The following is a 27,083-nucleotide window of genomic DNA, read 5'->3' as shown; positions in this document are numbered from 1 at the left end:
AGCACTGTCTACTCACCAGAACCCAGGAGCTGCGTGTGCACAGTCTCATGGAAAATAATAACTGCAGGGCCCAGGGTGGATAAGGGGACATCCAGGCCACAGCGTGCAGTGGTAGCCTTGAGTTCCTTGGTAAAGTGCTTCAGGTAAGCTTCCGAGGCATCCCCGAGGAATTTGAAGAGATCATTGTGCAGCCGGTCTGCGTGAGTTCGATAGATGACCAGGTCGGAAATAGCCAGGACCTTCAGCAGCAGCCGTGTTCTCTGGCTTAGGTTCACAGTGGCCCCCAAAAGCCCTTCTGTGTCTATCACTGCTACTTTATTGACTGGGTCATAGGCTGCCCATACTCCCACCGTGCAGGACTCCTGAGCAGGGGAGGTTTTGAAGACTTCTCGGCCATAGAAGAAAGTGTGGTTGAGGGTATGAGACTTTCCATCACCAGTATTTCCAAAAATGGAAACCACCTTGAGATGCTGATCGGGCTTACAGTCCAATTTCCTAATAAAGTCCTCTTCATTTGTTACCTTCAAAAAACAAAAAAACAACAAAAAAGGAAACGACAATAAAATATGGAAACTGAAAAACTAACTGCTATAAAAAACAGAAATGCTTCCCAGGGCAGAGGCCCTTTCTGACCTGTTGAAGTGGAGGGAAAAGGAAGTCCCAGCTCTACCCTTAGCAAATGGCTCATGGGACCCTCTGAAGCTTCAGTCAGTGGAGGAACTTGGTAGTCATGGAAGAGCTAACACCAGGGGCTGATGAGATGGCTTGGTGGTTAAAAGTATTTGCTGCTCTTGCAGAGGACCCAAATTTGGTTCCCAGAACCCACACTGAGATGCTCATAACTCTAACTCTAGCTCCAGGGGATCAAATGCCTGCTTCTGGCTTCCATGGGACCTGCATTCACCTGCATAACTGAAAAAACTTAATAAAGGGCTAAAACCATAAAGTTCTTAAAAGATAACATGTTAATCGTTGAATTAAGCAGCAGTTTCTAAAAGACAGACAAATAGTTTAAGTTCAGACCATGTGCTGTAAAGCCACCAAGACAGTGAAAAGATGAGCTGGAGAGATAGCTCAGTGGTTAAGAGACCTGGCTGCTCTTCCAGAGGACTGGGCTCCATGTCCCAGAACCCTTATCTTGGCTCACAATCATCTGTAACTCCAGCCTCAGGGGTTCCAATACTCTCTTCTAGTCTCCACAGGCATCAGGTATGCATGTGGTGTAAATATATATATATGCAGGTCAAACAGTCATACATACAAAATAAATATAAATTAGTGCATTGTTTTTTTTTTAAAAAAAAAAAAAGCCGGGGCTGGAGAGATGGCTCAGTGGTTAAGAGCATTGCCTGCTCTTCCAAAGGTCCTGAGTTCAATTCCCAGCAACCACATGGTGGCTCACAACCATCTGTAATGAGATCTGGCGCCCTCTTCTGGTCTGTAGACATACAGACAGAATATTGTATACTAAATAAATAAATATTAAAAAGAAAAAAAGAAAAAAAAAGCCAAGAATTGGAACAGATATTTCTCCAAAGATCTGGAAAAGGCCATACATACATGAAATCTGCATACCATTCACCAGTGGAGAAACACAAATCAAAACCATGTCAGCACTTTCTCCACCTAACAGAATGGCTATGCTCAAAAAGGCATTAACAAGTGTCGGCAACAACAGAAACTGCAGCCTTGCAGGAACACAGAATGGCATGGTCACTTCAGAAATAGTTTTTTTTTAAAAAAGCAGGTATGCCAGCACATGTTTGTAATCCTCCTAGGGAGGCTGAGACTGGAAAATCACAAGTTGGAGGCCAGCCTGGGCTACATCAAAAAATAACAGAAATGCTTCTTTTCCAATTATGTATGTATATGTGGGGTGTGTGTGTGTGTGTGAATGTACAAAAGGAAGGAAGAAAGGAGGAATGGGAGGAAAGGAGGAAAGAGAGGTAAGAGGCAGGGGAAAGTTGGGGCCAGAGAGCACTTGTTGCTTTTACAGGACCCAGGCTCAGTTCCCAGCATCCACAAAGCAGCCAGCAACAACCTTTAACTTTAGTTTCAGGGGCTCCAACGCCCTCTTTAGCATCCATGGGCACCAAACATGCATGAGGTACACTGACATACATTCAGACAAAACAACCACACATACAACAATTTTAAAATGTAATAAAGAAAAGAGTATATGCAAGATTGCCATGGCTCAGAATTTCTACTTCTAGGTTTATTTTTGAGACAGGGTCTGATTATGTGGACCTGGTTGGTCTGGAACTTACTATGTAGACCTGTCTTGCCTCTAACTCCCAGATCCACCCACCTCTGACTCCCAGAGTGTTGGGATTAAAGGTATATGCCACAACAGAAATGAAAGCACATATCCACAGAAACTCTCTCTGTATAGCATAAACAGCAGCATTATCCGTACCGACCAAAAACGTCAATCTAGCCCAGATGCCTATCAACCAACCGATGAATGCATGAACAAAATGGGGTACATCCCCACAACGACTATTATTTAGCCATAAAAAAGAATGAGCTCTTTTCCATTCATTATTGCAACTATTATTTTCACCTTTAAGACATTGCTTAAATGTGTCCTTACTACCTGGTTCTGTAGAAATTCCCAGGGTACCCACATTGGAGCACCAGACTGAAATCTCAAGGTCCAAATCAGGAGCAGAAGGAGAGAGAGCACGAGCAAGGAACTCAGGACCGCGAGGGGTGCACCCACACACTGAGACAATGGGGATGTTCTATCGGGAACCTACCAAGGCCAGCTGACCTGGGTCTGAAAAAGCATGGGATAAAACTGGACTTGCTGAACATAGTGGACAATGAGGACTACTGAGAACTCAAGAACAATGGCAATGGGTTTTTGATCCTACTGCACGTACTGGCTTTGGGGGAGCCTAGGCAGTTTGGATGCTCACCTTACTAGACCTGGATGGAGGTGGGTGGTCCTTGGACTTCCCACAGGTCAGGGAACCCTGATTGCTCTTCGAGCTGATGAGGGAGGGGGAGGGAAATGGGAGGCGGTGGCGGGGAGGAGGCAGAAATCTTTAATAAATAAATAAATTTAAAAAAAAAAGAAAGGAAAAAAAAAGAAATTCCCAGGGTATTTGTATTGACTGTGAGTGCACAATAATAGTACTATAAAAGTTTCAATAAAAATTTCATTGTTATCAATAACATTTAGACAAAAATGTCAAAAATTGGGCTGGAGAGATGGCTCAGTGGTTAAGAGCATTATTTGCTCTTCCAAAGGTCCTAAGTTCGATTCCCAGCAACCACATGGTGGCTCACAACCATCTGTAATGAGGTCTGGTGCCTTCTTCTGGCCTGCAGGCAGACACACAGACAGAATATTGTATACCTAATAAATATTTTTAAAAAATGTCAAAAATTAGGACATAAGAGTAAACAATTATCGGCCAGGTGTTGGTGGCGCACATCTTTAATCCCAGCACTTGGGAGGCAGAGGCAGGCGGATCTCTGTGAGTTCGAGACCAGCCTGGTCTACAAAGTGAATTCCAGGACAGCAAGGACTATGCAGAGAAATCCTGTCTCAAAAACAACAACAAAAAGTAAACAACTATCAGTATTTGATCAATATTTGCTTGATATGCTGGGAAGACTAAAAAAACTAAGTACCAACATATGCTAAACATGATTATAGGAAAATGAAATTAAATCAAAATAACCAGACAGAAACGACCACATATGATGTGACCCATTTATATCAGATGTTCAGAAAAAGCCCATTCATAAGGCAGGAAGTAGATAGTGTCTGCCAGCAGCTGGGAGAGAAGGACACAGGGAGAGGCTGTTAATGGGGACAAGGTCTCTGCTCGGGGTGACGAAAATGTTCTGGAATCACACGGTGTCCTGGGTTGCAGGCTTTATGAAAAAACTAACTGCACCACTCTAGCTCACCGGTTACTATTTCATCTGCAGAGCTGGGGATCAGACCAAGCATGGGCTGCTAGGGAACTGCACGCTTTAAAGATCAATCTGGACTGGTTGCCAGGCGGTGGTGGTGCACGCCTTTAATCCTCCCACTCGGGAGGCAGAGGCAGGCGGATCTCTGTGAGTTGGAGGCCAGCCTGGTCTACAAAGGGAGTTCCAGGACAGGCTCCAAAGCTACAGAAAAACCCTGTCTCGAAAAACAAAAACAAAAACAAAAAAACAATCTGGACTGGTCAAGTGCAGTAGAACAAGACTAGTCGGGCATGTACAAGGCCCCACATCTGATCCTCACACTGAAATGGCAACTCTGAAATACAATAAAGGGTGGATTTGTGGTATGTGATATTCTTAAGGAGCTTGCGGTTCCAACTTCACACATTCATAACCCCCCTGACAATCTAAAGAACATGCAGGGGCAGATGGCTCACTTCTAACACCCTGTAATCAGGAATCCTCCAACCTCTTCACACCCGCCACACATGCACTCAAGAGCCAGAGTACATACATACACACACAGTCTCTCTCTCTCTCTCTCTCTCTCTCTCTCTCTCTCTCTCAGTACGGCAGGGGTTTTTGTTATTACTGTTGTTGTTGTTTTAAAATCTAGAATAGAGTTTCAGAAAGCCCCCCTCAGGACCCCTACTCAGACTCCAGAACCCCACATCAGACAGGTCTTCTCTAGCCAAAGGAGTAACAAGCCTTTTGTTTTTTTAGGGTAGGGTTTCTCTATGCAGCCCTGGCTGCCCTAGAACTCTGGCTGACCTCAAATTCAAGAGATTCTGCCTCAGTCTCCCAAGTGCTGGGATTAAAGGTGTATGCAACCACCATCTAGCAGGAGTGACAAGCCTTTATAACCAACTTCTTTCAGCCATCAGAGAAAAAAAACCACAAGTCTGGTTCAAGTGTCTGCAGCTTGACATAGAGAATGGAAATGCAGACAGACCACTGGGTGTAAAGATGAAAAATTATCTCCTTTAATCTCATCAAGGTGAAGCATTCATTATTAATGATGTGACCATTGTTAAGATTATTAAGTGCGTTCCGTTAATGCTGATGACAATACCAATAATTCACTAACTATCCTGCAGTGACAGGGCTCACATTGCAGAGAGCACAGGGCTGTGTCCTGCCTTATCTCTGCATGCATGGCACTTAGGAATCAGTATGCCTGCTACTCCAGATCGACACCTTGCTGGAAACTTTAATCATTCCCCTCACCTGCCCCATCCCTTCCACAGAGCTGAATACTGCAGCATTTGATAAGCTTGAGGACAGGCTACTGAGCTAGCTGACAGTCCAGAGAAATGAGAGACCCAGAAACTGCCACGGGAGTTCAGATCTGTAATACCAGCACTGAGGAGATGGAAGGAGAAGGACCACAAGTCCAAGACTAACTTGGGCTACACAGTAAGACTCTACCTCAAAATGCTAAGTTAAAAAGTTTTTTTTTTAAATATTTATTTATTTATTTGTTATGTATACAATAGTCTATCTGTGTGTATGCCTGCAGGCCAGAAGAAGGTATCAGACCTTATTACAGATGGTTGTGAGCCACCATGTGGTTGCTGGGAATTGAACTCAGGACCTTTGGAAGAGCAGGCAATGCTCTTAACCACTGAGCCATCTCTCCAGCCCCAGTTAAAAAGTTTTAAGTGGGCCTGGAGGGACCATTAAAGGCTAGGCTCACAACAAAAAATGTAAGAGTTCGGTTCCCAGAACCCACGGCTGTCCCTCCAGGTATTTAAAAAAAAATTTTTTTTAAGTGAGCTGAGCAGTGGTGGTGCATGCCTTTAAGTCTTTAATCTCAGCACTCAGCAGACAGAGGCAGTGGGATCTATGTGAGTTCGAGGCCAGCCAGGTCCGCAGAGTAAATTCCAGGACAGGCTCCAAAACTACACAGAGAAACCCTGTCTTAAAAAACAAAAAGGCGCACGCCTTTAATCCCAGCACTCGGGAGGCAGAGGCAGGCGGATCTCTGTGAGTTCGAGACCAGCCTGGTCTACAAGAGCTAGTTCCAGGACAGGCTCCAAAACCACAGAGAAACCCTGTCTCGAAAAACCAAAAAAAAAAAAAAAAAAAAAAGAAGGGGGCTGGAGAAATGGCCCAGAGGTTAAGAACACTAGCTAATCTGTCAGAGGCCATGAGTTCAATTCCCAGCAGCCACATGATGACAGACAACCACCTACAATGAGATCTGGTGCCCCCTTCTAGCATGCATGCAAGCACATTGGCATGCAGTCAGAACACTGTATATATAGTAAATAAATAAATCTTAAAAAAAAAAGAAAAGAAAAAACAAACAAAAAAATTAAGTCACCAGGTGTGGTGGCACATGCCTTTAATTCCAGCACTCTGGAGGCAGTGGCAGGAGAATCTCTGTGAGTTTGAGGCCAGACTGAACTACAGAGAAAGTTCCAGGACATCCAGAGATAAAATACAGTGAGACCCTGTCTCAAAAAAGAAACCAACAGCCGGGCGGTGGTGGCGCACGCCTTTAATCCCAGCACTCGGGAGGCAGAGGCAGGCGGATCTCTGTGAGTTCGAGGCCAGCCTGGTCTACAAGAGCTAGTTCCAGGACAGGAACCAAAAGCTACGGAGAAACCCTGTCTCGAAAAATCAAAAAAAACAAAAACAAAAACAAAACAAAACAAAAAAGAAACCAACAAAAAATTTTAAGTAACACAGAACAGTCCATTTTGGACCTGTGTCCCTCAGCCTGTCTGGTTCCAAGTTGCTAAGGTGGCCAGCTCTTAAGACACAAACAAAAGCTCCATAAACTTCTACTGGTGAGATGTCAGCTAAGGTCAGGGGAGCCAGCTGGAAGAATCATCACTTTCTCAAACACTCCTGAGGCAGAAAAGACCAGGCTTTCTGGGTTTCTCCACTCAAAATCTACCATGTGATAAAACTGTCAGTGCAGAAACAGCAATTGGTACCCAGAATATGGTTAAGAACAGTTATACAGAAGCCTTTAGGTACAGAATTGAGAGTTTCCAAATTAATAGCAAGTGCTGTTGAATTATGTATGTAATATATGAATAAGCCAGAAGTGCTGTCGGGCTCCTGGAATCTCAACAATCAGGAGGCAAAGACAGGAGGCTCTTTAGTTCAAGCACAAGCTATAGAATAAGACCCAACTCAAAACAAAAAAGCAGCCGGGCCGTGGTGGCGCACACCTTTAATCCCAGCACTCGGGAGGCAGAGGCAGAGGCAGGCGGATCTCTGAGTTCGAGACCAGCCTGGTCTACAAGTGCTAGTTCCAGGACAGGCTCCAAAACCAGAGAAACCCTGTCTCAAAAAACCAAAAAAAAAAAAAAAAAAAAAAAGCAAAATTAATACATACACTTGTCTCGGTGTGTTTGTGTATATGTGTATACGCTGAAACTAACATCTGGAATATATTATCTGGTATTTATTTAATATCCTGAGATGTATTAAAAACATGTTATGTTCTTTTGTTGGGTATGGCTTCTTGAACCAGTGAGCAGACTCAGAGAAAGAACTCACAGTCTTTGACAGGTTTGTTGTCCTGTGGTCTATGGACAATCAGCACACACCGGCGGCAGAGTGAGGACATAACCATTGTGAGCTCCAACTGGAAAGTACGGTGGCTTAACTAAATGATTCTTGGCAGACCTGAGAGTAGGCCCCACCCTTCTGCCCCTGCTAACACTTTTAAACACATCCCCACCTATGGACATCTTTCCCTGAGCCAGAAAAGACTCAGCTGCCTTCACTTAAGTAACAGCAAGACCTGTTTGCTTTTTCTTCCCTCTCTCTTCCCCTCTTTCCCTCTCGCTCTCTTTTGTTTTGTTATTTTTCAGGACACAGTTTTCTCTGTGTAGCTTTGGAGCCTGTCCTGGTACTTGCTGCTTGGATCAGGCTGTCCTCGAACTCACAGAGATCCGCCTTCTAGATGCTGGGATTAAAGGCTTACCACCATCTGGTTTGTTGCAACACCGGTTTTCAAACTGGGAAAGCAAAGGTCAAGGAAGATAAGAGGTCAGGTGTGCAGGAGGCTGTGGCTGGAGGGTCAGGTCTGCAGGAGTTCTAGTCAGCCTGGACAACCTGGTAAAACCACATCTCAAAAAACGGGGGGGGGGGGGGGTTCCCTTTGATAACAGAAGGAAGGATCCGGAAGGAACAATATTCCTATTTTCCTGTTCCTCTATTTCTGTCTGTTCACACTCATCTACCCCATTTTCACTCCACTTCTGAGGTGAAGGAAGTCCCTTGCCACCCCACCCAATTCTGACGGTCTGAAATAGCCCTTGGCCCTGCCACAACAGCAAAAGCCCGAGCGGCAGCAAAGCCTCCCTCTCCAGCTCCCCAGTCTATCACCTTTGCTCCTCCCCCATCCCTCACCAAAGCCTGGACTCCGAGACCTCAGGCAAGTCAGCTGCTCCCAGATTCTACCCTAGGCTTAGCCAATGCAGGGCCTTGAAAGAGCTACTTCACTGAGAAGCCTCAGGGACATTAGATAAGAGCAGACTATCCAACCCTGTGGGGACACAGAGCACCGCCTAAGATAAAGCACTGCCTAAGATAGCAAAGGGCACAGCCCAGTGCACAGCAGTGAGGGAGAACAGGAGCCATTATTACTTAAAACCCACCCGCCTGTCACCCAGGAAGTCGCTAACTCAGCAGCATGGCCAGAGCTAAACCATCTCTACCTAAGAAGGGACATTTCCACTGCAGTTCAAATAACGCCTTTCCTCTCCCTCACCAAAGGTTTAACAAGGTGCAGTGGCACGGGTCTGAATCCCAGGACTCAGATGGCAAAGGCAAACTCACTGCTGTGAGTTCTAGGCCAGCCAGTGATACACAGTGAGACCATGTCTAAGAAAAGGAGAGAGAGACAGACAAGGAGTCAGGCAAGATGGCCCAGTGGGTAAAGGCACTTGCTGCCAAGCCTGGTGAGGCTCAGTCTCAAAAAAACAAAACAAAAATCTAACGTAAAGACGTATTATTAATACTGGTGTTGCATCCAACTCTTAGTAAAGCGACCACTTCACTAAGTGGAAAGGAACCCGACAAGGAGCTGGAAAGCCAGCTCAGCAGCAAGAGTGTGTACTACTCTTCGGGAGGACCCCCAGCACCTACACCAGGAATGTAACCCAGCACCAGGAACCCACCGCCTCTAACCTGCACTCACACACACATGCCCTTACACACGTACACACATATATCACACATATACACACACACAATTAAAGGTCAGTCTTTCAGAAAGAAACTCAGCAAACACCTCGAACTTACCCACATCTCTCTCCCACTTCCCTCCCTTACTCCAAGCCCAGTTTGTAAAATGAATTAACAATTTTCAATGACCCCCACTATTCCTATTTGAAAATGAGAGTACTTCACGGGTGGAAAGTGCCAACAAGAGGAGCACGTCACCAACCCAGCCACACTCCAGAAGACAAGCCACAAAGACGTCAGGAGGTGCTCTGATGGCGTTCAACATCAAGGCCCTTCCAGTCCTGGCCGCTAAGGAAGATCCCAGCGGTACCAACCATCAGGCATCCCTCTCAAGCTTACTAAGCTGTTCCCAGTGCCAGGGCCTCCAGCTCAACTCCTTCCCCTAGTAACACAACGAGCTGGCAAAAGCTCCGCTATCTCATCACAACAGAAAGCTCGTGATAAATTCCGCCCCATCCAATAACGATTATTTTATAATTTTCCATTGAGATTTGTAAGTTATTCTCAACATTGAGTTTCTATTAATGATTTTTATTTGTTGGTTTCTAGTTCATCTTGCTTTCTTTTCTTTTTTGGCTGAGTTCAGAGCCAAAGAACCCAAACAAGAGTCTCTAGTTAGAACTGACACCACTCCCTAAATACAGAGAGCTTGCCTGTAACCACTGACCTGATGACGACAAACCACTCACTCACACACAAACCCGATAATATAGTCTTGGTTTTCTTCTAGAAGAAGAAAAGAGATGCAAAGTGGGGGGATTTCCCCTTGAGAAACCCAAAGTCGTTTCCATCACATTCAAAAGAACAGGGCAGGAGCGTTGTCTCAGCACTTAAGAGCACTGGCTGCTCGTCCAAAGGATCTGAGTTCAGGTCCCCATGTCAGGCGGCTCACTACCTCCTGGAATGCTGCTCCAAAGAATCTGATATCCTCTCCTGGCATCCATGGGTACCTGCACACATATGGCGTTCACTCACAGACATAAACACATACCCATAAATAAAAACAATAAACCTTTTTAAAAAACTATCAGAAGCTCAGTGGTAGGGCATTGTGAGGCCCTGGAGGTTCCAATTCCCCCAAAATAAAAGAACATCAGGCAATGATTTATGTTCATGGTCTAATTTGGCTGAATACAAAGTTCTAAGCAGGGGCTGGAAAGATGGCTCAGTGGTTAAGAGCATTGCCTGCTCTTCCAAAGGTCCTGAGTTCAATTCCCAGCAACCACATGGTGGCTCACAACCATCTGTAATGGGGTCTGGTGACCTCTTCTGGTCTGCAGGCATACACACAGACAGAATATTGTATACATAATAAATAAATAAATATTTAAAAAGGGGGGGGGGCAGGAGAGATGGCTCAGATGTTAAGAGCACTGACTGCTCTTCCAGAGATCCTGAGTTCAATTCCCAGCAACCACATGGTGGCTCACAAACATCTGTAATGAGACATGGTACCCTCTTCTGGCCTGCAAGTATACAAACTGACAGACAGAACACTGTATACATAATAAATAAATCTTAAAAAAAAAAGACAAAGTTCTAAGCAGGCAGTGGTGGCGCATGCCTTTAATCCCAGCATTGGGGAGGCAGAGGCAGGCAGATCTCTGTGAGTTCAAGACTAGCCTGGTCTACAAGAGCTAGTTCCAGGACAGGCTCCAAAACTACAGAGAAACCCTGTCTCGAAATCCCCGCCCCCCGCCCAAAGTTCTAATTTTTTCAAATAGAACTTTACAGGGCTGCAGAAATGGCTCAGCAGTTAAGAGCACTGGGGATACTCTTCCAGAGGACCCAGCACCCACATGACCGTTCATAACTGTCTAACTCCAGTGCCAGGGCATCAGACACCCTCATACAGACATACCTGCAGGCAAAACACCAATGCATGTGAAATAAAAATAAATCAAATAGGATTTTACTAAAACTATGTCCAACAGATCAGTACTCTAGTACTTTTGTCCCAACCAAGGTTCTATTCCAGTAACAAATCCCTATATCATGAAGCAGAGGCAGGCAGATCTCTGTGAGTTCAAGGCCAGCCTGGTCTACAAATGAGTTCCAGGATAGTCAAGGCTGCTACACAGAGAAACCCTGTCTCGAAAAGAAAAGAAAAAAAGAAAAAAAAATCCCTATAGCCAAAACATTCTAGAACCCCTGCTTTTACATCACAGGAAGTTCAGAAGACTTCCCTGCAGTCGCTCCTAAAGGAGAGCATACTCCCTGGAGGTTCACAGGAGATGGCAGAGTTCCTCGCTAGACAGCCACTTCCCTATCAAAGGTTTTCTTAAGGTGACTGGAGTCACAGTTTGGTCACACAAACACAGTACATTTGGTAAGGACAAAGATCACTTTCTTCCACTCCATTGTCCCCAAAGTGTCCCATGACTTGAAAGGTCAGGAATTTCCCTCCTAAGTCTTACACCTCTCCAACAGTGCCTGGCCCTAACTCAGACACTGCCCAGGGATCCTCCACTGACTCAGCAGTGAGAAGGAGAACACATCCACCCAGAAATGATGTCCACACAAGTTCTTCAACAACAGTTCTTTGTAGCTCCATGACGAGTTTCTTTGACATACCCAACTAACCCAGTTCAGCTCTCCTTTTATATCTGAATAAAAAGTCTTCCAATTCTGAAGACAGGAAACACCAACTCAAGAGATCCAAAGCCTTTCCGAATGGACATGCAGCTCCCTCTCACACAGCACAGCAAACTCCTATTTAGCTACGACAAAACCAGAATGAGCTCTGATGACAGTTGGGACCTTAGAAGGGAAAGTGCCAGACTAGAAGACAAAGAAACAGGCCACAAAAAAAGAGAGAGAGAGAGAGAGGAAGGAAGGGAGGGAGGGAAGGAGGGAGGGAGGGAGGGAGGGAGGGAAAGAAAAGGCAGGATGCTATCCAGTACTGCATGCCTAGCACAACAGTGTGTATGGTTAAATGAATGGACGAAGGCGACACTGGATGTCTAGATGCCATGTTCCCTCTAAGGGAAAAAGAGCACTGTCACCATGGAGGATTTAGTCCAGCTGACTCTTGACACACTTGGTTAACTTCTTTAGGCCTCAACTGTCTACTGTGAGGTGAATGAAGCAATGTAATTTATTCGGCTATTTTTAAAGGCTATGATGGTTAGTTATTTTGACTGCCAAGTTGATCATCTAGAATCATTAGGGAGAAACACCCTCTGGATACATCCATGAAGGGGTTTCCAGAGCAGCCTAACTAAAGATAGAAGGGCCACCTGAGTATGGGGGACACTATCCATGAGCTGGAATTCCACTGAATAAAAGGGAAAATAGAGAATAGGAAAAGGATTCAGATTTAAATAAAAATTAAGAAGGCCAGCTGAGCACCAGCATTCCTGTTTCCTGACTACAGACACCACGTGACCAGCTGCCTCCCCTTCCTCCTGTCTTCAGGCTGTGAAAGACTAAATCATTGCACTCTGAGGCTGAATAAACCCTGCCTTCCTTAGTTCACCTTTGTCGGGCATTTTATCACAACAGTGAGAACAGCAACTAAGGTAGCTATTTCCTGGAGCTTACATTCTGATACAAAGAAGAATGCCATCCAATATAAATATATCAGTATAAGCAGAGTCCCAGGGTCACAACTAGCACTTAGAAAGACTGATGCAAAAGGATCATGAGTTGAAGACCCTATCTCCAAACAAACTATATATACACATATAACATATTCATCAATAAATGAATGAATAAATTACAGTATACCCATATAACTCAGCAATAAAATGAACTATCGTGAATTATACACAAAACTCTGGATGACTCTCAAAAGCACAGTAAGCTGGGTATAACAGCTAGAAGCCTAGGTACTCAGGAAAGTGAGGGAGGAATACCCTAAGTTCAAGGCCAGCCTGGACAACTTACTGGCAGGGTATATCAATGTGATCAGTGGTAGGAGGCGTCATAGGGACCAGACTCTGAATTTATCTAGTATTGAGATGGAGTATGGTAAGTCATTTACATAAAACTCTAGGACATTCAATCTCTAATCCATAGTGACGGAGAGCCTTTTGGTGACTGCTGGAGACTTCTTAGAGGCACATGGGAACCTCTGAAGTTGGTGGAAATCTTTCTTTTCCTTTCTTTCTTTCATTGTGTGTGTGTGTGGGGGGGTTGTTTTGTTTTTTGTTTTTTTTTTCCTGAGACAGGGTTTCTCTGTATAGCCCTGGCTTTCCTTGAACTAACCCTGTAGTCCATACTATCCTCAAACTCAGAGATCTGCCTCCCTCTGCCTCATGAGTGCTGGGATGAAAAGCATGCGCACCGCTGCCCAGCTGGTGGAAATGTTTCATGTCTTTTTTTTCCCCCTCGAGACAGGGTTTCTCTGTCCTGGAACCAGTTCTTGTAGACCAGGCTAGCCTTGAACTCACAGAGATCCGCCTGCCTCTGCCTCCTAAGTGCTGGGATTAAAGGCATGTACCACCACTGCCTGGCAAGATTTATTTTATATGTATAAATGCTTTATTTACAGGTATATCTATATGTCATATACATGTTTGCATATTCGGTGCCCTAGGCAGTCAGAAGAGGGAGCTGGATTCCCCCTGGAACTGGAATTAGCTAGCTGTGATCTATGTGGGTGCTGGGAATCAAACCCAGGTCCTCTGTAAGAACAAGTGCCCTTAGCCACCAAGCATCTCTCAAACACAATGTTTCATGTCCTCATTGTAGTGGTCATAGATATATACATGTCAACTCATAAAACTACATGTTTTAATGAAGTTGGATTCTGTTCTTTGTTGAGTTTTGTTTTGTAGACAGGCTCTCTCAATCCCTAAATTCCCAATCCTCCTACCTCTACCTGCCAAGGCAGAACGCCTGGAGTTCAAGACCAGCACAGTACACATACCAAGTCCCAGGTCAGTGAGGGCTACAGGGTGAGACCCATCAAGAAATAAATAAATAAACAGCACACACAGAGAAATTTCTTTAGTAAAGGAAGAAAAAAAAAATCAAGAACAATCCAGAATGAAACATAACCTAAAATCACTTGTATTTGGTTATACCTACTGTTTTCCCTAACAATGGGAGATTTCAAGTCTTAATTCACAACCAGGAAAGAAAAGAGGTGTGGAAAAGGAGAGGAAAAGGGAAAACGAGAAAGGAAAGAAGCAAGCAGGAAAAGTGGAAAGTTGTTTGCTTGTCTGCCTGCCTGCCAAATAATCCAGATCTAAATAGAGTTTACTGAAACACAGGCGGAGGAGGGGCACAACAGTGACCTACTAACTAAATTAAAACCATGGTCACCAGGACCAGAAAGGCTGTGCAAAAAGAAATATAGAATCCTCAAATAACCTCTACTCGGGACAACAGAGAACTGGGCATTCCAAGCGATGCTGGCCTCTATCAGCCCTGCCAGGCTTACTTGCCACCGTGAGACTCCACTGTAAGGACATTTTGTAGTGAGGTAGGGATGTAGCTCAGTGGCAGAGCATTTGCCTGCCGTGCATAAAGCTCCAGGTTTGATCCGCAGTACTACAGGATAGAAAAAGTCTGCACAGAGATGATCCCAACCACTAAGATGCAGAGTCAGTAAGAACTTCAATTCCAAGGCAGTGTACTGACATCTGTCTGAGCTTTGAAAGAAAAGATTACAAAAGGATACAGAACAGTTTAGCCGTGTGGATGACACAGTCACCGAGCTAGCACAGCTTGAACTAGAAAGCGAAAAGTTTTCTAGAGTATTCTTTGACTACTAAGCTGCTCAGGACTGTGTTGTCACTTAATTTGAACTTGTAGCGTCTGAAAGGACCAAACCTGGTTAGTTCTTTTTAACCAGAAATGATCCAGTATCAGGAAAATGGGGGGGGGGGGTTAGGTTCTAGGGGCTACCAGAAAATCAAACCATCTTCCAAAGATGTCCAGCCAGTGGTCGGGTTCTTACTCTCTGCCCTAAAATTCCAACCACTGCCACTGTGACCCACAAATCAAATGAACCTCTTAATTGATGGCCAGATATGGTGGCACACATTTCTGATCCTAGTACTCGGGAGGCAGAGGCAGGTGGATCTCTGTGAGTTAAAGACCAACCTGGTCTACAAATCAAGTTCCAGGCCAACCAGTGTTAAAAACCTGTCTTAAAAAAAAAAAAAAGGACAAGGGGCTGGTGAGACAGCTCAATGTAGAAAATCCATACACTGCCAAGCCTGATGACCTAAACTCAACCCCCAGCCCTCGCCTCTCGTGTTAAAGCAGAGAATGGACTTGTGCAAATTATCCTCTGACCTCCACACTCAGACACTCACACACATGCCTACCACATGTCATGCACACAGACACGTACGTAATAAAGTTTTTAATTTTTTAAAAAGGCAAAATTGAGAGCTGGAAATATAGCTCACTTAGTAGATTGTGATGGAGCCTTGGGTATGGTCTCCAGCACTGCATACATCAGGGGAGATGCAAACCTGCTTATCCCAATTCTAAGGTAGAGCATGAGGATCAGAAGTTCAGGGTCATCCTCAGCTACCAACTGAGTTCAATACCAGCCTGGACTACACAAAATTCTACCTAGGAGGGGTGGGAGGAAGGAAACAAATTCCAAGGAAGCTTCACCAATTCCTGCCTCAGAAAGTTATTCTGTATCCTTTCCCAGAGACCTTTCTAAGTGTTCTTGCCTGGAACATTCTACACCCTTGAGTCCCTTCCCTTCCTCATGGTCTCCCCACCACTAGATCCCTCTAATCTCTCATTACCAGTCAGTTGTGCTCAATCCTTGAGCTGCTCCTAGGCGCTCCTTCCAAAGCAGGCCAGGTGCCCCGCACAGTCCAGCCACCAGAGCTACACAGCCTCAGGAAAGCCCCAGGAGTGGCCCAGCCAGCAGACACATCCCCAGAGAAAAGGCGCAAAGTCAGTTTACAAAGAAACCTGCTCAAAAGAAAAGCACTTGCCCAATTTAAAAAAGATCACTTCAAAACTGACAGACAAGGAAGAGGGGGCGGAGGGTGGGGAGAACACACAAAGTGGAGGTAAATCAGAACAGCTAAAGACAGACTCCTTAAAAAGTTGACCCACTGTGATTTTTGATTGTGTTGATCAAATTTTAAACAGCCTTGTACTAAACAAAATAATCTCCTAGGCTAAAAACCAGGAGTCAGTCACACCAGATGGAGCCCAAAACTGAGGACACTCTCAAGACCCTGAGCAGAGTGAAGGCACACACACGTCTTTCATTTTTCTGGCTTTCCGAGTCATCTCCATGCTGTTTCCCAGGGATCCATTAGGGGCAGTCCAGCCCACCACCATCACTAAACAAAGGGGCTTTTACTCTCTATGAGTAAAGGGGGGGGGGGGTACTACCATTCATGCAATTATTGCTTATTATTTTTTTTTTTTTTTTGGTTTTTTCGAGACAGGGTTTCTCTGTGGCTTTGGAGCCTGTCCTGGAACTAGCTCTGTAGACCAGGCTGGTCTCGAACTCACAGAGATCCGCCTACCTCTGCCTCCCGAGTGCTGGGATTAAAGGCATGCGACACCACCGCCCGGCTTGCTTATTATTTTGACAGTGGCAGAGAGTTTTTGTGTTTTATCTTCTTGGCACTGCACCTAAGAAACTAATGGCAAAATGCATCTATGTTCTAACCAGAATTTGCCAATGTACCAAAGTCAGTTCTTACTTTCTGTCTGACCATTAAAAATAAGAACGGGAAAAAAAAAGTTCAACAATGTAGAAAATTAGGATCCCTCTGGCTAATGACCTACTGTCCAAAATCTAAGACTTGGGGATTTAAACAAGCCGGCCCCCAGAGAGGGCCCAGAAGGAGCAGAGCCTGAGAAGCTGCCTAGAGCAGGAGCCAGAGCACAGCGTGAAACAGGCCCACGGCACACGACACGAAAACAGAAATGCGGCAGACCTGCCCAGTCAGTCGCTGAGAAAACATCCTCTGCTGTTTTCCATTTTTGAGGCCTACTAAAATGAGGTCTCTTTTGGCCAATTTAAAAAAGAAAGAAAGAAAAAGACAAGTCCCAGTATTTTGAGCAGCGCTATTCTGGGACCGTAAACAAGTGAGACAGCCAAGCACTGCGTTGGGTCTTAAAGGACCAGTCTCGGTGAGGTAGGCCATGGCCAGGCAAAGGCAAGGGCAGAAGACTTGGGGGTCCCCAGTAGCCTACGGATGCTTCTAACTCAAGGAGGGCCTGGCACACCCAGATACCATTAGCCTCTCTTTCCCCCATGAGCCACAGGGTCTCCTCAGAAAACAAATCCCCAGGCCCTCTGAGTCTCAGTCAGTGGTCAGTGAGCATGAAGGTGAGAGAGTTCTGGGCAGCACGCTTCTCTGTTCTCCTGAGTTCAAGACCATAGGCTACATAATAAGACACTAACTGTTTTTTTAATTTTTATTTATTTCTGTGTAAGACTGCATGAATGGACACAGAGCACATGTGGCAATCAGAGGAAAAGTATTCCAAGGCTGTTCTCTCCTGGCAACAAGCATCTTTGCCTACTGAACCATCTCCCTAACCTGTCTAAAAAAATGAAGTCAAGGGCTGGAGAGATGGCTCCGTGGTTAAGAGGATTGCCTGCTCTTCCAAAGGTCCTGAGTTCAATTCCCAGCAACCACATGGTGGCTCACAACCATCTGTAATGAGGTCTGGTGCCCTCTTCTGACCTTCAGGCATACACACAGACAGAATATTGTATACATAATAAATAAATAAATAAATAAATAAATAAATAAATAAATAAAAGAGCCAGGCGATGGTGGCGCACGCCTTTAATCCCAGCACTTGGGAGGCAGAGGCAGGCGGATCTCTGTGAGTTCGAGACCAGCCTGGTCTACAGAGCTAGTTCCAGGACAGGCTCCAAAACCACAAAGAAACCCTGTCTCGAAAAACCAAAAAAAATAAATAAATAAAGTCAACACTAATAATGTGCTTATCCATTTCAAATGATACTGTATAGCAGGATATAAAACAACAGCTAGCTGGTACTGGCGAGACGGCTTAGAGGTTAAGAGCACCACAGGGCGGCTCACAACCATCTGTAAGTGGGACCGATGTTCCCTTCTGGCATAAAGGTGTACATGCAGAGAGAGCACTCGCACACATCAGATAAACAAGCATACCCTAGCTAAATTCATAGGCTACATTTGTTATCATACAACTTTTTGTTTCCCAACAAATGAGCTGGATTCATCTCATTACATTTCTTTCTATCTTCTTCATCCCTTGCTAAGAATCAGGGACTATTTTGTGGTGTCGAACACCTTGAATCCCAACCCTCAGAAGGTGGAGGCAGGCAGAGCTCTACAGAGCAAGTTCCAGGACAGCAGGGGCTGTATAGAGAAACGGCCTCAAAAAAGAAAGAAAGAGATACATAAAAAAAAAAAAATTGAACATCGAGATGCATAAAAAAAAATTGAACATCGAGATGCATAGAAAGAAAGAAAAACAGGGCACCAGGTACACAGTGAGACCCTGCCACAAACTCTAAGAGGGGGCTGGAGAGGTGACTCAGAGGTTAAGGGCATATACCATTCCTGCAGAGAACCAGAGATTGCTTCCCTTCAGCCACATCAGGTGGTTCACAACTGTCCCTTCCCTCCAACACCCTCTTCTGGCCTTCCCTGGCACTGCACACATGTGGCACACATGAACTCAAGACAAGCACATACACACACATAAATAAAAATAATTTTTATGAAAAAATAAATATGCGGGGGCTGGAGAGATGGCTCAGAGGTTAAGAATACTGGCTGCTCTTCCAGAGGTCCTGAGTTCAATTCCCAGCAACCACATGGTGGCTCACAACCATGTACTGAAATCTGGTGCCCTCCTCTGGCGTACGGGCATACATCAAGGCACAATATTGTATACATAATAAATAAATCTTAACAAAAATAAATAAATAAATAAAAATAAATATGCCTTCCTGGGGAGCTCTAGGCATTTAATAGTTTCTAGGGAAGGGAAGATATTTTCTTCAGGGGTGTAACCACTGGTAAACTGCCCATGCTCCTTTAAGTACCCCTAAATAAAGATACTGGTTCACACACATTAAAAAAAAAAAAATCAGGTTATTTGAAAGTGGTGATACTGAGTTCTTTTGTTTTTTGTTTTTTTTTTTCCCAATCTGTTTTGGGAAAAAAGTACTTTAAGAGAACAAGATAGACGTAAACTCATGGACAGACAGATTGACTGGACTGTGCTGGGAATGGAGCTCTGTTGGTCAAGTGCTGGCCAAGTATGATGAAGCGAGCCCTAGGTTCGATCCCCTGCCACATAAACCATGCATACTGGTACAATCTGCAATCCCAGCAATAAGGAGGTGGTATCAAAACTGGGCAGTGGTGGCACACGCCTTTAATTCCAGCACTCAAGAGGCAGAGGCAGGCGGATCTCTGAGTTCGAGGCTAGCCTGGTCTACAAGAGGTAGTTTCAGGACAGCTAGAAAACCCTGTTTCAAAAAGCAAACAAATAGGGGGCTGGAGAGATGGCTCAGAGGTTAAGAGCACTGCCTGCTCTTCCAAAGGTCCTGAGTTCAATTCCCAGCAACCACATGGTGGCTCACAACCATCTGTAATAAGGTCTGGTGCCCTCTTCTGGCCTGCAGGAATACATGTAGATAAAATACTGTATACATAATAAATAAACAAATATTAAAAAAAAGCAAACAAATAAACAAAAACAAGGTAGTGTCAAAAGGGATCATAACTCAAGACCAAGCCAGGTTTGTTGGCTTTAAATCACGGAATATCCAGGGCCTGTGAAACCCTGTCTCAATAGGGGGAAAAATTAAGGTCATCCTCTATTGCAAAGATAATGTCTTTAAAAAGTCTCCAAAAAGAAGAGGAGGAGGAGGAGGAGATGAAGATGATACAGGTGCAGGGGTAGCAACCCTAGTGCTGGCATATGGTTTGGCTAAAGGTGGAAACAGAGGGAGGAGGTTCCCAAGGGCTTTCAGGCCAGGCAGTCTAGGTTCAACAGCAAGCTCTCTGTTCAGCAAGTGTCCCTGTCTCCGAGAACTGCTGAAGCTCGGCCTCTAGCTTCAGCAGGCAAAAAGACATATCCACCCTCACCCTCACACAAAGGGTGGGGAAAATGTTAGTTTAAAATGAGCATGGATCTTAATTTTAAGTAGAGCACAGCTTTTCATTCATGAAAGAAAATTACTGGTTCCTCAAAAATCTTCCTCTCCCCTTTAGAAAAGTGTCAATAGCATGAACTGGGACTGACTTGGGCTGACATCATACCAGAACAAGCAAGAGCCACCCAAACCCAACTGCTCCACTTAGAAAATATTCAGTCCACAATGCTGCCCAATTAGAGCATAATCCATAATGAAGACATTACTGCTGACAAGGGAGGCAGAATGGGATCTGGGTCATTCTTCCATAACTCTGTTAGTTCCTCTCAAACCAATAAAGGGACGTCTGTGTTAGCCAAGTATCCAGCACCAGCACAAGAGTGGAAGCCAATAGGAATCATGACGTAATTCATTTCCATCAGCTTATCCACATAGGAAAAAGGCAGAGGTAAAACATACTTAGTGGACAATTGGGAGGTCTCGCTAATGGTGACTTATATTGGTTTTCCTCCCACTGGGGTCTGAGTCATCACCACAGGTACTAAGTCAGTGGGCCACAAATACCACAGGGATACTGCAACAACAAACTGGTACTGGACATGAGGTTCTAGGCCCTGGGACAAGTCTTTTCCACCCCTAATCTCTGAATCCTCAACAGTTCCTATGAAGCTGAGATGGAGCTGGAATAACTTGCTGTGGCTGCACAGCCTATGAGCACTAGCTAGCATGTGAACGTCAACACCGAAAGGGCCTGCCTCAATCAAGATGGCTTATCCAGTGAGAAGCTTGTTGCTACCAACACTGAGTTCAATCCTAGGGAAACACGTAGAAGAGAATCAACTCTTAAAAATTATCCTGACAGCTGGGCAGTGGTGGCGCACACCTTTAATCCCAGCACTCGGGACACAGGGGCAGGAGGATCTCTGTGAGTTCGAGGCCAGCCTGGTCTATTGAGTTGAGTGAGTTCCATGACAGGCTCCAAAGCAACAGAGAAACCCTATCTCGAAAAAACAAACAAACAAAAAAGCCAACTCAAATAAATAAATAAATAAATAAATAACATTTCCCTAACAAGGCAAGGCAGCACAGGCCTTTAATCCCAGCACTTGGGAGGCAGAGGGAGGTAGATCTTCGTCTAGTGACTGGGGATTCTAGGACAGCCAAAACTACATAAAGAGACCTGTCTCCAAAAAATAAAAACCAAAAAAGAAACAAAAAATATTATCTATTCTTGATGGTCACAGGCCATGACCACCTCCCTCCCAGCTTATGGGACGTGCCCTTTGAACTTACTATTTTATATCTCCTATCCTTGGCAATCCTCCCACCACGTGGGGAAAACCAAAGACTTTCTAGGCATTCTGGAAGACCTCACTCTCATTAGAAGTCACCATGGCTGGAATACTCCTCTGAAACTACTTTGTAAATGACGTTATGTTCATGTGTAGTAGAGATCTGTGCACATGGTGTTACTGGAGGACCAAAGAGGGCACTGGGTCCTCAGGACTGGAATTACAGGTAGCTGAACAGCTCCTAACAGGAGTGCTGGCAACTGAACTTCGGTCAGCTGCACGAACAATCCACTGCTCTAAACCAACAACCAGTCCTGCCCCACCCAAACTTAATCCTCGTGGTTTTTATATGCTGATGTTCTAGAGGTGGACCCTACAAGTAACTGATATAAAGCTGGAGCCCTGTGATGGGAGAGGTGATTTATCGAATAGTGACACTTGAGCAGGCCCCTGATATCCCCCCTGCCACACCATAAAGCCCCCAGATGCTCATATACTCCCGAAACTTCCCAGCCTCCAGTCCTGTGAGCAAAAGGAACTTTTATTTCTCGTAAGTAAGTTACCCAGATTCAGGTAGTTTGCTATAGCAACAGACAATGGACTAAGAAGCTTAAGAAAGCTTAAGAAAGCCAAGAGGCCATTGAAAGAATATTGTCTTTGAGATGGCCCAGCGGTTAAGAGCACTGACTGCTCTTCCAGAGGACCCGGGTTCGATTCCCAGCACCCACATGGCAGCTCACAACTGTCTGAAAATGCAGTTCCATGAGATCTGACACCTTCACACCGACAAACATAATAAAGTTAAATAAATAAATAAAGTTTTTAGAAAAAAAAAAAAAGAATATTGTCTTTGTAAAAGAAAAATCTCCTTTGCTGGCACACACTTTTAATCCCTGCATGGGACGCAGAGGCAGTCAGATCTCTGTGAGGTCAGAGCCAGCCTGGTAGACAGAGCGAGTTCCAGGATAGCTAGGGCTATTACACAGAAAAACCCTGTTGGGGGGAGGGGAATGACACTTCCTTCAATACTGAGGATACACAGTCCCTTCTCTGTTGCATTGTTCTTGGTTTTTTGAGTGCTCCCCTGCAGACCCCTGTTCTAAGATGCTCTTCCTGCTACTACTGACAGTGCTGGTCAGCGACAGCCTGCACAGCCTCAGTCACCTCACAGCCACTGCTGACACAGATGAGGAAACGCAGGCTAAGGGGAAAGGAAAATGAATTATCCCAACGGTAAATGACTACAGCTCACTCCAGTCTCAGCACCTCAGGAGGCTGAGGTAGGAGGATCAAGGCCAGCCTGGACTACCCAGCAAGATTCTGTCTCAAGAAACCAAAAGGTAAGCCAGGCATAGTGGCTCACACCTACAGTCCCAGCACTTAGGAAGCTGAGGCAGGAGGACTGCTGGGAATTCCAGGCCAGCTGAGCTACGGAGTGAAATTCCTCAAAACAAACAACAGCAACAATAAAACTAAATAAAGATGACACCAGGCAATTGGAGGCTTCTGAGGCCTTAGCTTTTCTGCTTCTAAGGAGCACTCCGGGACTTTTGCAGAGCGACCTCCCAGAGATCAATACACCAACAGGAGTCCCTTAATGGCAGGGTGCTTACCTGAATCTCTTCGTTTTCATCGACCAGGAGGAAGCTCACAACCCTCTCTGTCATCTTCTTCCTCTTGGTCTCCTCATCCATCTCTTCCCCCTCCAGGGGTTCCTGGACCTTACTGACATGGTACACAGTAACGGGGTGTCTCCGCTTGTTACCTCCCGAATGAGTCCTCTTCTGGCATTCCAGACACAGGTTGATTTTGCAGGTCTGGCACCTCACGGCTGCCCTCTGCCTCACACCTGGAGAATGCCCATTGGGGCCCTTGCAGGGGTCACAGTACGGGACGTGGCCAGCTTTGAGTCTTATCCGCTCGTGGTTTCGAAGGCGCTCTTGCCTGTGCAGTTCCTCCTCACAGCGGAGACACTGCAAACTGCAACACTCATCACATTCGAAGACGGCTTCGTCAGTCCCGCTGCAGGCATAGCTCTCCTGGCACAGGAGGCCCGGATTCAGGCCCTTCTCGGCTGGGGAAGCCTGGGCACTCATAACTTAGACTGTCTAAAAACCACCCCGCCTGGACCGCTCACTACTGTACTCTCCCGGGAATGAAGGAAGACAAAGGCTTGGAGTCTGAGGTGGCTAGTGCTTCCACAGGGTTCTGAACACTTTTAAAAAGCAAAACCTGTCCAGCTAAGAATTTTTGCACACGCACAAATGTCCAAATTTTTAGTGCTCTGCCTCCCAGGCTCTTGTTTCAGCAGCACTGTCGACTTGAGTTTGAAGGTTTCATCCTCTGCAAAGTGCAGAGAAAGTTGTGGTCAGAAGGAACTGGGCTGAGTCTTGGATGTGCCAGGTGAGAGGCTTGCTGGGTTCACAAAGGTAGTAGGCTCATCAGCAGGGCCTCAGCCACAAAGTCGTAGTGAGGAAAGAAGGTGGGGAGGGAGGAGCTGTCTGGATTTCAAGGGCTCCCTAGAACAGGGGAAGAGGATTTCACTCACTTGGAAAAAAAGCAGAAGTGCACCTTAAAATGAACAAACAAACAAACAAAAAAAAAACCACCTAAATGCCAGGCCGAAACCACTGAGAGACTCATTCTTGCTTATGAAACTTACAGTGGCTTATTTCCAGGACTAGAAATTCCATCTCAAAATGACGGCTAAGGATCTTCCTTCTAAAAAAACAATCACCATGCTAGGTATGGTGGTACTTCTGTAACCCAACCACTCAAAAGGCTGAAGCAAGGCTACTGGACTACCTACAAAAATCTTATCTCAAAAAGCCAAAAGCCAGCCTAGAGGCACCTAAACCTGGGAGGTAGAGGCAGGTGAATCTCTGTGAGTTCCAGAGTAAACCATTGTTTATACCACTCCACCCTCACCCAGGCTGCTTAGAGCGGCACCAGTCCAGAGCTATCTAGAGAGACCCTGTCTCGAAGCAAACATATATCAACAACCAAAACTTTCTGAGCCCAGAGCCTCTACAAGATTTTACAGCTTTGTTGTTGGCAAAATGCTCTGTTTGTTTTATTAAATTCTAATTCAAAATCACTAAACAAACAGTCCTTGGGAGGCTAGCCCTTTGCACCTGCTCCTTAAGTGAGGAATGGAGAAGGCAGTCCTTTTTTGGGGAGTGGGGGGGTCGAGACATGGTTTCTCTGTGTAACAGTCCTGGCTGTCCTAGAACTTTCTTTGTAGACTAAGCTGGCCTCAAACTCAGAGATTTGCCTGCCTCTGCCTCCCATGTGCTAGGATTAAAAACCATGTGCCACCACCGCCCAGCCAAGAAGGCAGTCTTTAGAAAGGTAAAGAAAAAAATCGTAACAATAAACTTTAGACCTCTCTCAAAGACCTGAACAAAACCTACTTATCCTTACAAGTGGACTACTTCGGCTTTGGCCAGGTAAAGACCTAGCAAGGACTCTAAAGTTGGCAACAATAGTCTCAATTTCACATTCAAACACTGAAACAGCTACTATGCTTCCTTTTGTCTCTTACTTCTCTGTCTAGAGCAAGGGAGCTGGGAGCAACAGGAGGCAGAATTCCTGTACTCTGGTGCACAGTAGAGTCAAGCCCTATAAGTGAGTCAGAACAACTCATTTTCTCTTGACACTCAAAAACTTAGTAACTTTCAAGAAAAAAATGTGGGGAGACAGAAAAGGGGTTTGGGTCACTTCTTCATGTAATTACACTAATTTTCCCTAGCTTTGCCTTCTATTCCAAGATCACAACAAAGTGTAAAGTCCTTTCAGATAGTCACTCCTCCCTTACAGTAATCTATCCATCTGATCTTCAGATAAACAAGGAAGGCAACGGAGTAACCAGGGGACCTTATTTACACCCTAACCTCAGACGTGCCCAGCCAGCTCCCCAAAAGGGAAACAAAAATCAAAACTTGTCACTACTGAGAAAAATAGAAAAATCAACCTTCAGAATACCTGACCCCTACACCAGACCAAGCAAACAAATCTGCCCCCTCGCGCCCCCCACCTTGACGCCTCTCTCCAATCCCGGGTTCCTCACCCCACCTTGTTTTCGGACACCGCCACCACAACCCGAGGGGTGGCAGCGGAGCCGAAGAACAAAGAATGCCCCCCAAATCTCTCCCACACCCGCACGTCCCGGAGCCGAATCCATTGTTTATGCCACCCCACCCCCACCCGAGCCGCACCCGTCCCCCCTTCCTCCTAGAAGCGACCAGAGCCCCGGGACTAGCGCTCGCCCGGGGCTGGGCCGAGCTGCCCCCGCCCTGCCCGTTGTGCCCGTCGTGGCCCGCAGAGCCCACCCGGAGCAGCTTGGTCGCGGCAAGGCGATGTGGGAGACGCGGGTTACCGGCGGGACCTAGGCTGCTCTAGGGCCCCGACAGATCCATCCTCAGCAACATCTCCGCCCCCTCCTCCTCTGCTGCCTCCCAGGCTTCCTCCTCTCTTGTTGTCAGTTGGAATCAGCTGATCAGAGTGAACTTCTCCCGGCTCTGACCAACAGGAAGGCATGAGCAGCGCAGCACAGAGAGGGAGGAGCAGCCGAGGGGCGTAGCACGACGGGCTGCGGGGCGGGAAGGGCGCGCGTGGCTTCTCGGGAGCTGTAGTTTTCTAGTTGCGTCCCTCCGTCCCACAGTCCAGAAATACGGGCTCCAGATGACTACAACTCCCAGGTAGAAATGTCGCCCTTGCGAACAGGCGGTGCAGCTAGGCCGACGAGCATTTCGGGACTTGGAGTCTCCTCTGCGACTGTTTTTTTTTTTTTTCCTTCCAAGTAGCAGCCCGTTGTTTAGTGCAGTGGCCTGGGAAGAACTTCTGTAAATTCGATAAATAATGTAATGTTTATGTAAGCGAGAAGTGGAGCGGTATATTATTAGTGTACATATTTCCTTCAGAAATGCTTAAAGTGGGAAAAGACTAGTAAACATTGAGAGGATATTGGTGTAATTGAGGGTATTTTGTTTTTCCTTCAAAGGTATTTAACAAACCCACTGTAATTTGTTCCTGTCTACTCTTTTTCTGTCTTTTTCCCTACATAGACTTCATAAATTTTAATTTTTAAATTGTGCAAGATAAAAAAAAATAAATTGTGCAAGATAGCAGGGACACACCTTCCAGTAAACATTAAGATTCCAGTGCCTGCTAATGTTAACACTATTATCTGACTTTTTAAAAATAGCTTTATATTTGTTTAGTACTTTCACTTTTTTCTCTATTTCTTGCGACAACAGTGAGAGAAAACACGATGCATGAAAAAGATACTGGTCTGTAACACCTAAGAAAGCTAACTACATAGGTGGTTAGCGTGAATCACTCAATCTCTCCATAAAATAAAGGAATTTTGCTGTGTAATTTCTAAGGTTCGGGCAGTTTTAACGTTGTATGATTTTATCTCGATAATGGTTAACCTGAGAGAGAAAACTAAGGTTAAGTTACTTGCCAAAGTACACAGCAAATTATTGACAACACTGGATAAGACCTCATTCTCTGACTTAAGCAGGACACTCTTTCACCTTCAGATTCAAAGGACGTATTTAGGTCAGTAGTTAATC

General features: G+C 45.4%; 1 protein-coding gene across 2 annotated transcripts in view; it reads right to left on the bottom strand.

Moving 5' to 3' along the window:
* Nucleotides 1-26,037, bottom strand: part of Zfyve1 (zinc finger FYVE-type containing 1) — a 58,062-nt gene extending 32,025 nt beyond the window's left edge. Inside the window, exons 1-3 of one of the 2 annotated variants that reach the window (XR_005974837.1) lie at nt 25,836-26,037; nt 23,118-24,023; nt 17-521 (exon numbers count right to left, since the gene is read on the bottom strand). Coding sequence is in view for 1 of the 2 variants with exons in the window: in XM_041658364.1 (XP_041514298.1) it covers nt 17-521; nt 23,118-23,600 (988 nt within the window). In the remaining variant the exon portion in view is untranslated. The remainder of the gene's footprint in view (nt 1-16; nt 522-23,117; nt 24,024-25,835) is intronic. The other variant, XM_041658364.1, reaches the window with a different exon arrangement.
* Between the last annotated feature and the right edge of the window lie 1,046 nt (nt 26,038-27,083).

The sequence above is a fragment of the Microtus oregoni genome, unplaced genomic scaffold (assembly GCF_018167655.1).
Source record: "Microtus oregoni isolate MIOR12 unplaced genomic scaffold, Mior012 000009F_ref0000495, whole genome shotgun sequence".
Taxonomy (NCBI): Eukaryota; Metazoa; Chordata; class Mammalia; order Rodentia; family Cricetidae; genus Microtus; species Microtus oregoni.
This window is presented reverse-complemented; position numbering and strand designations above follow the sequence as displayed.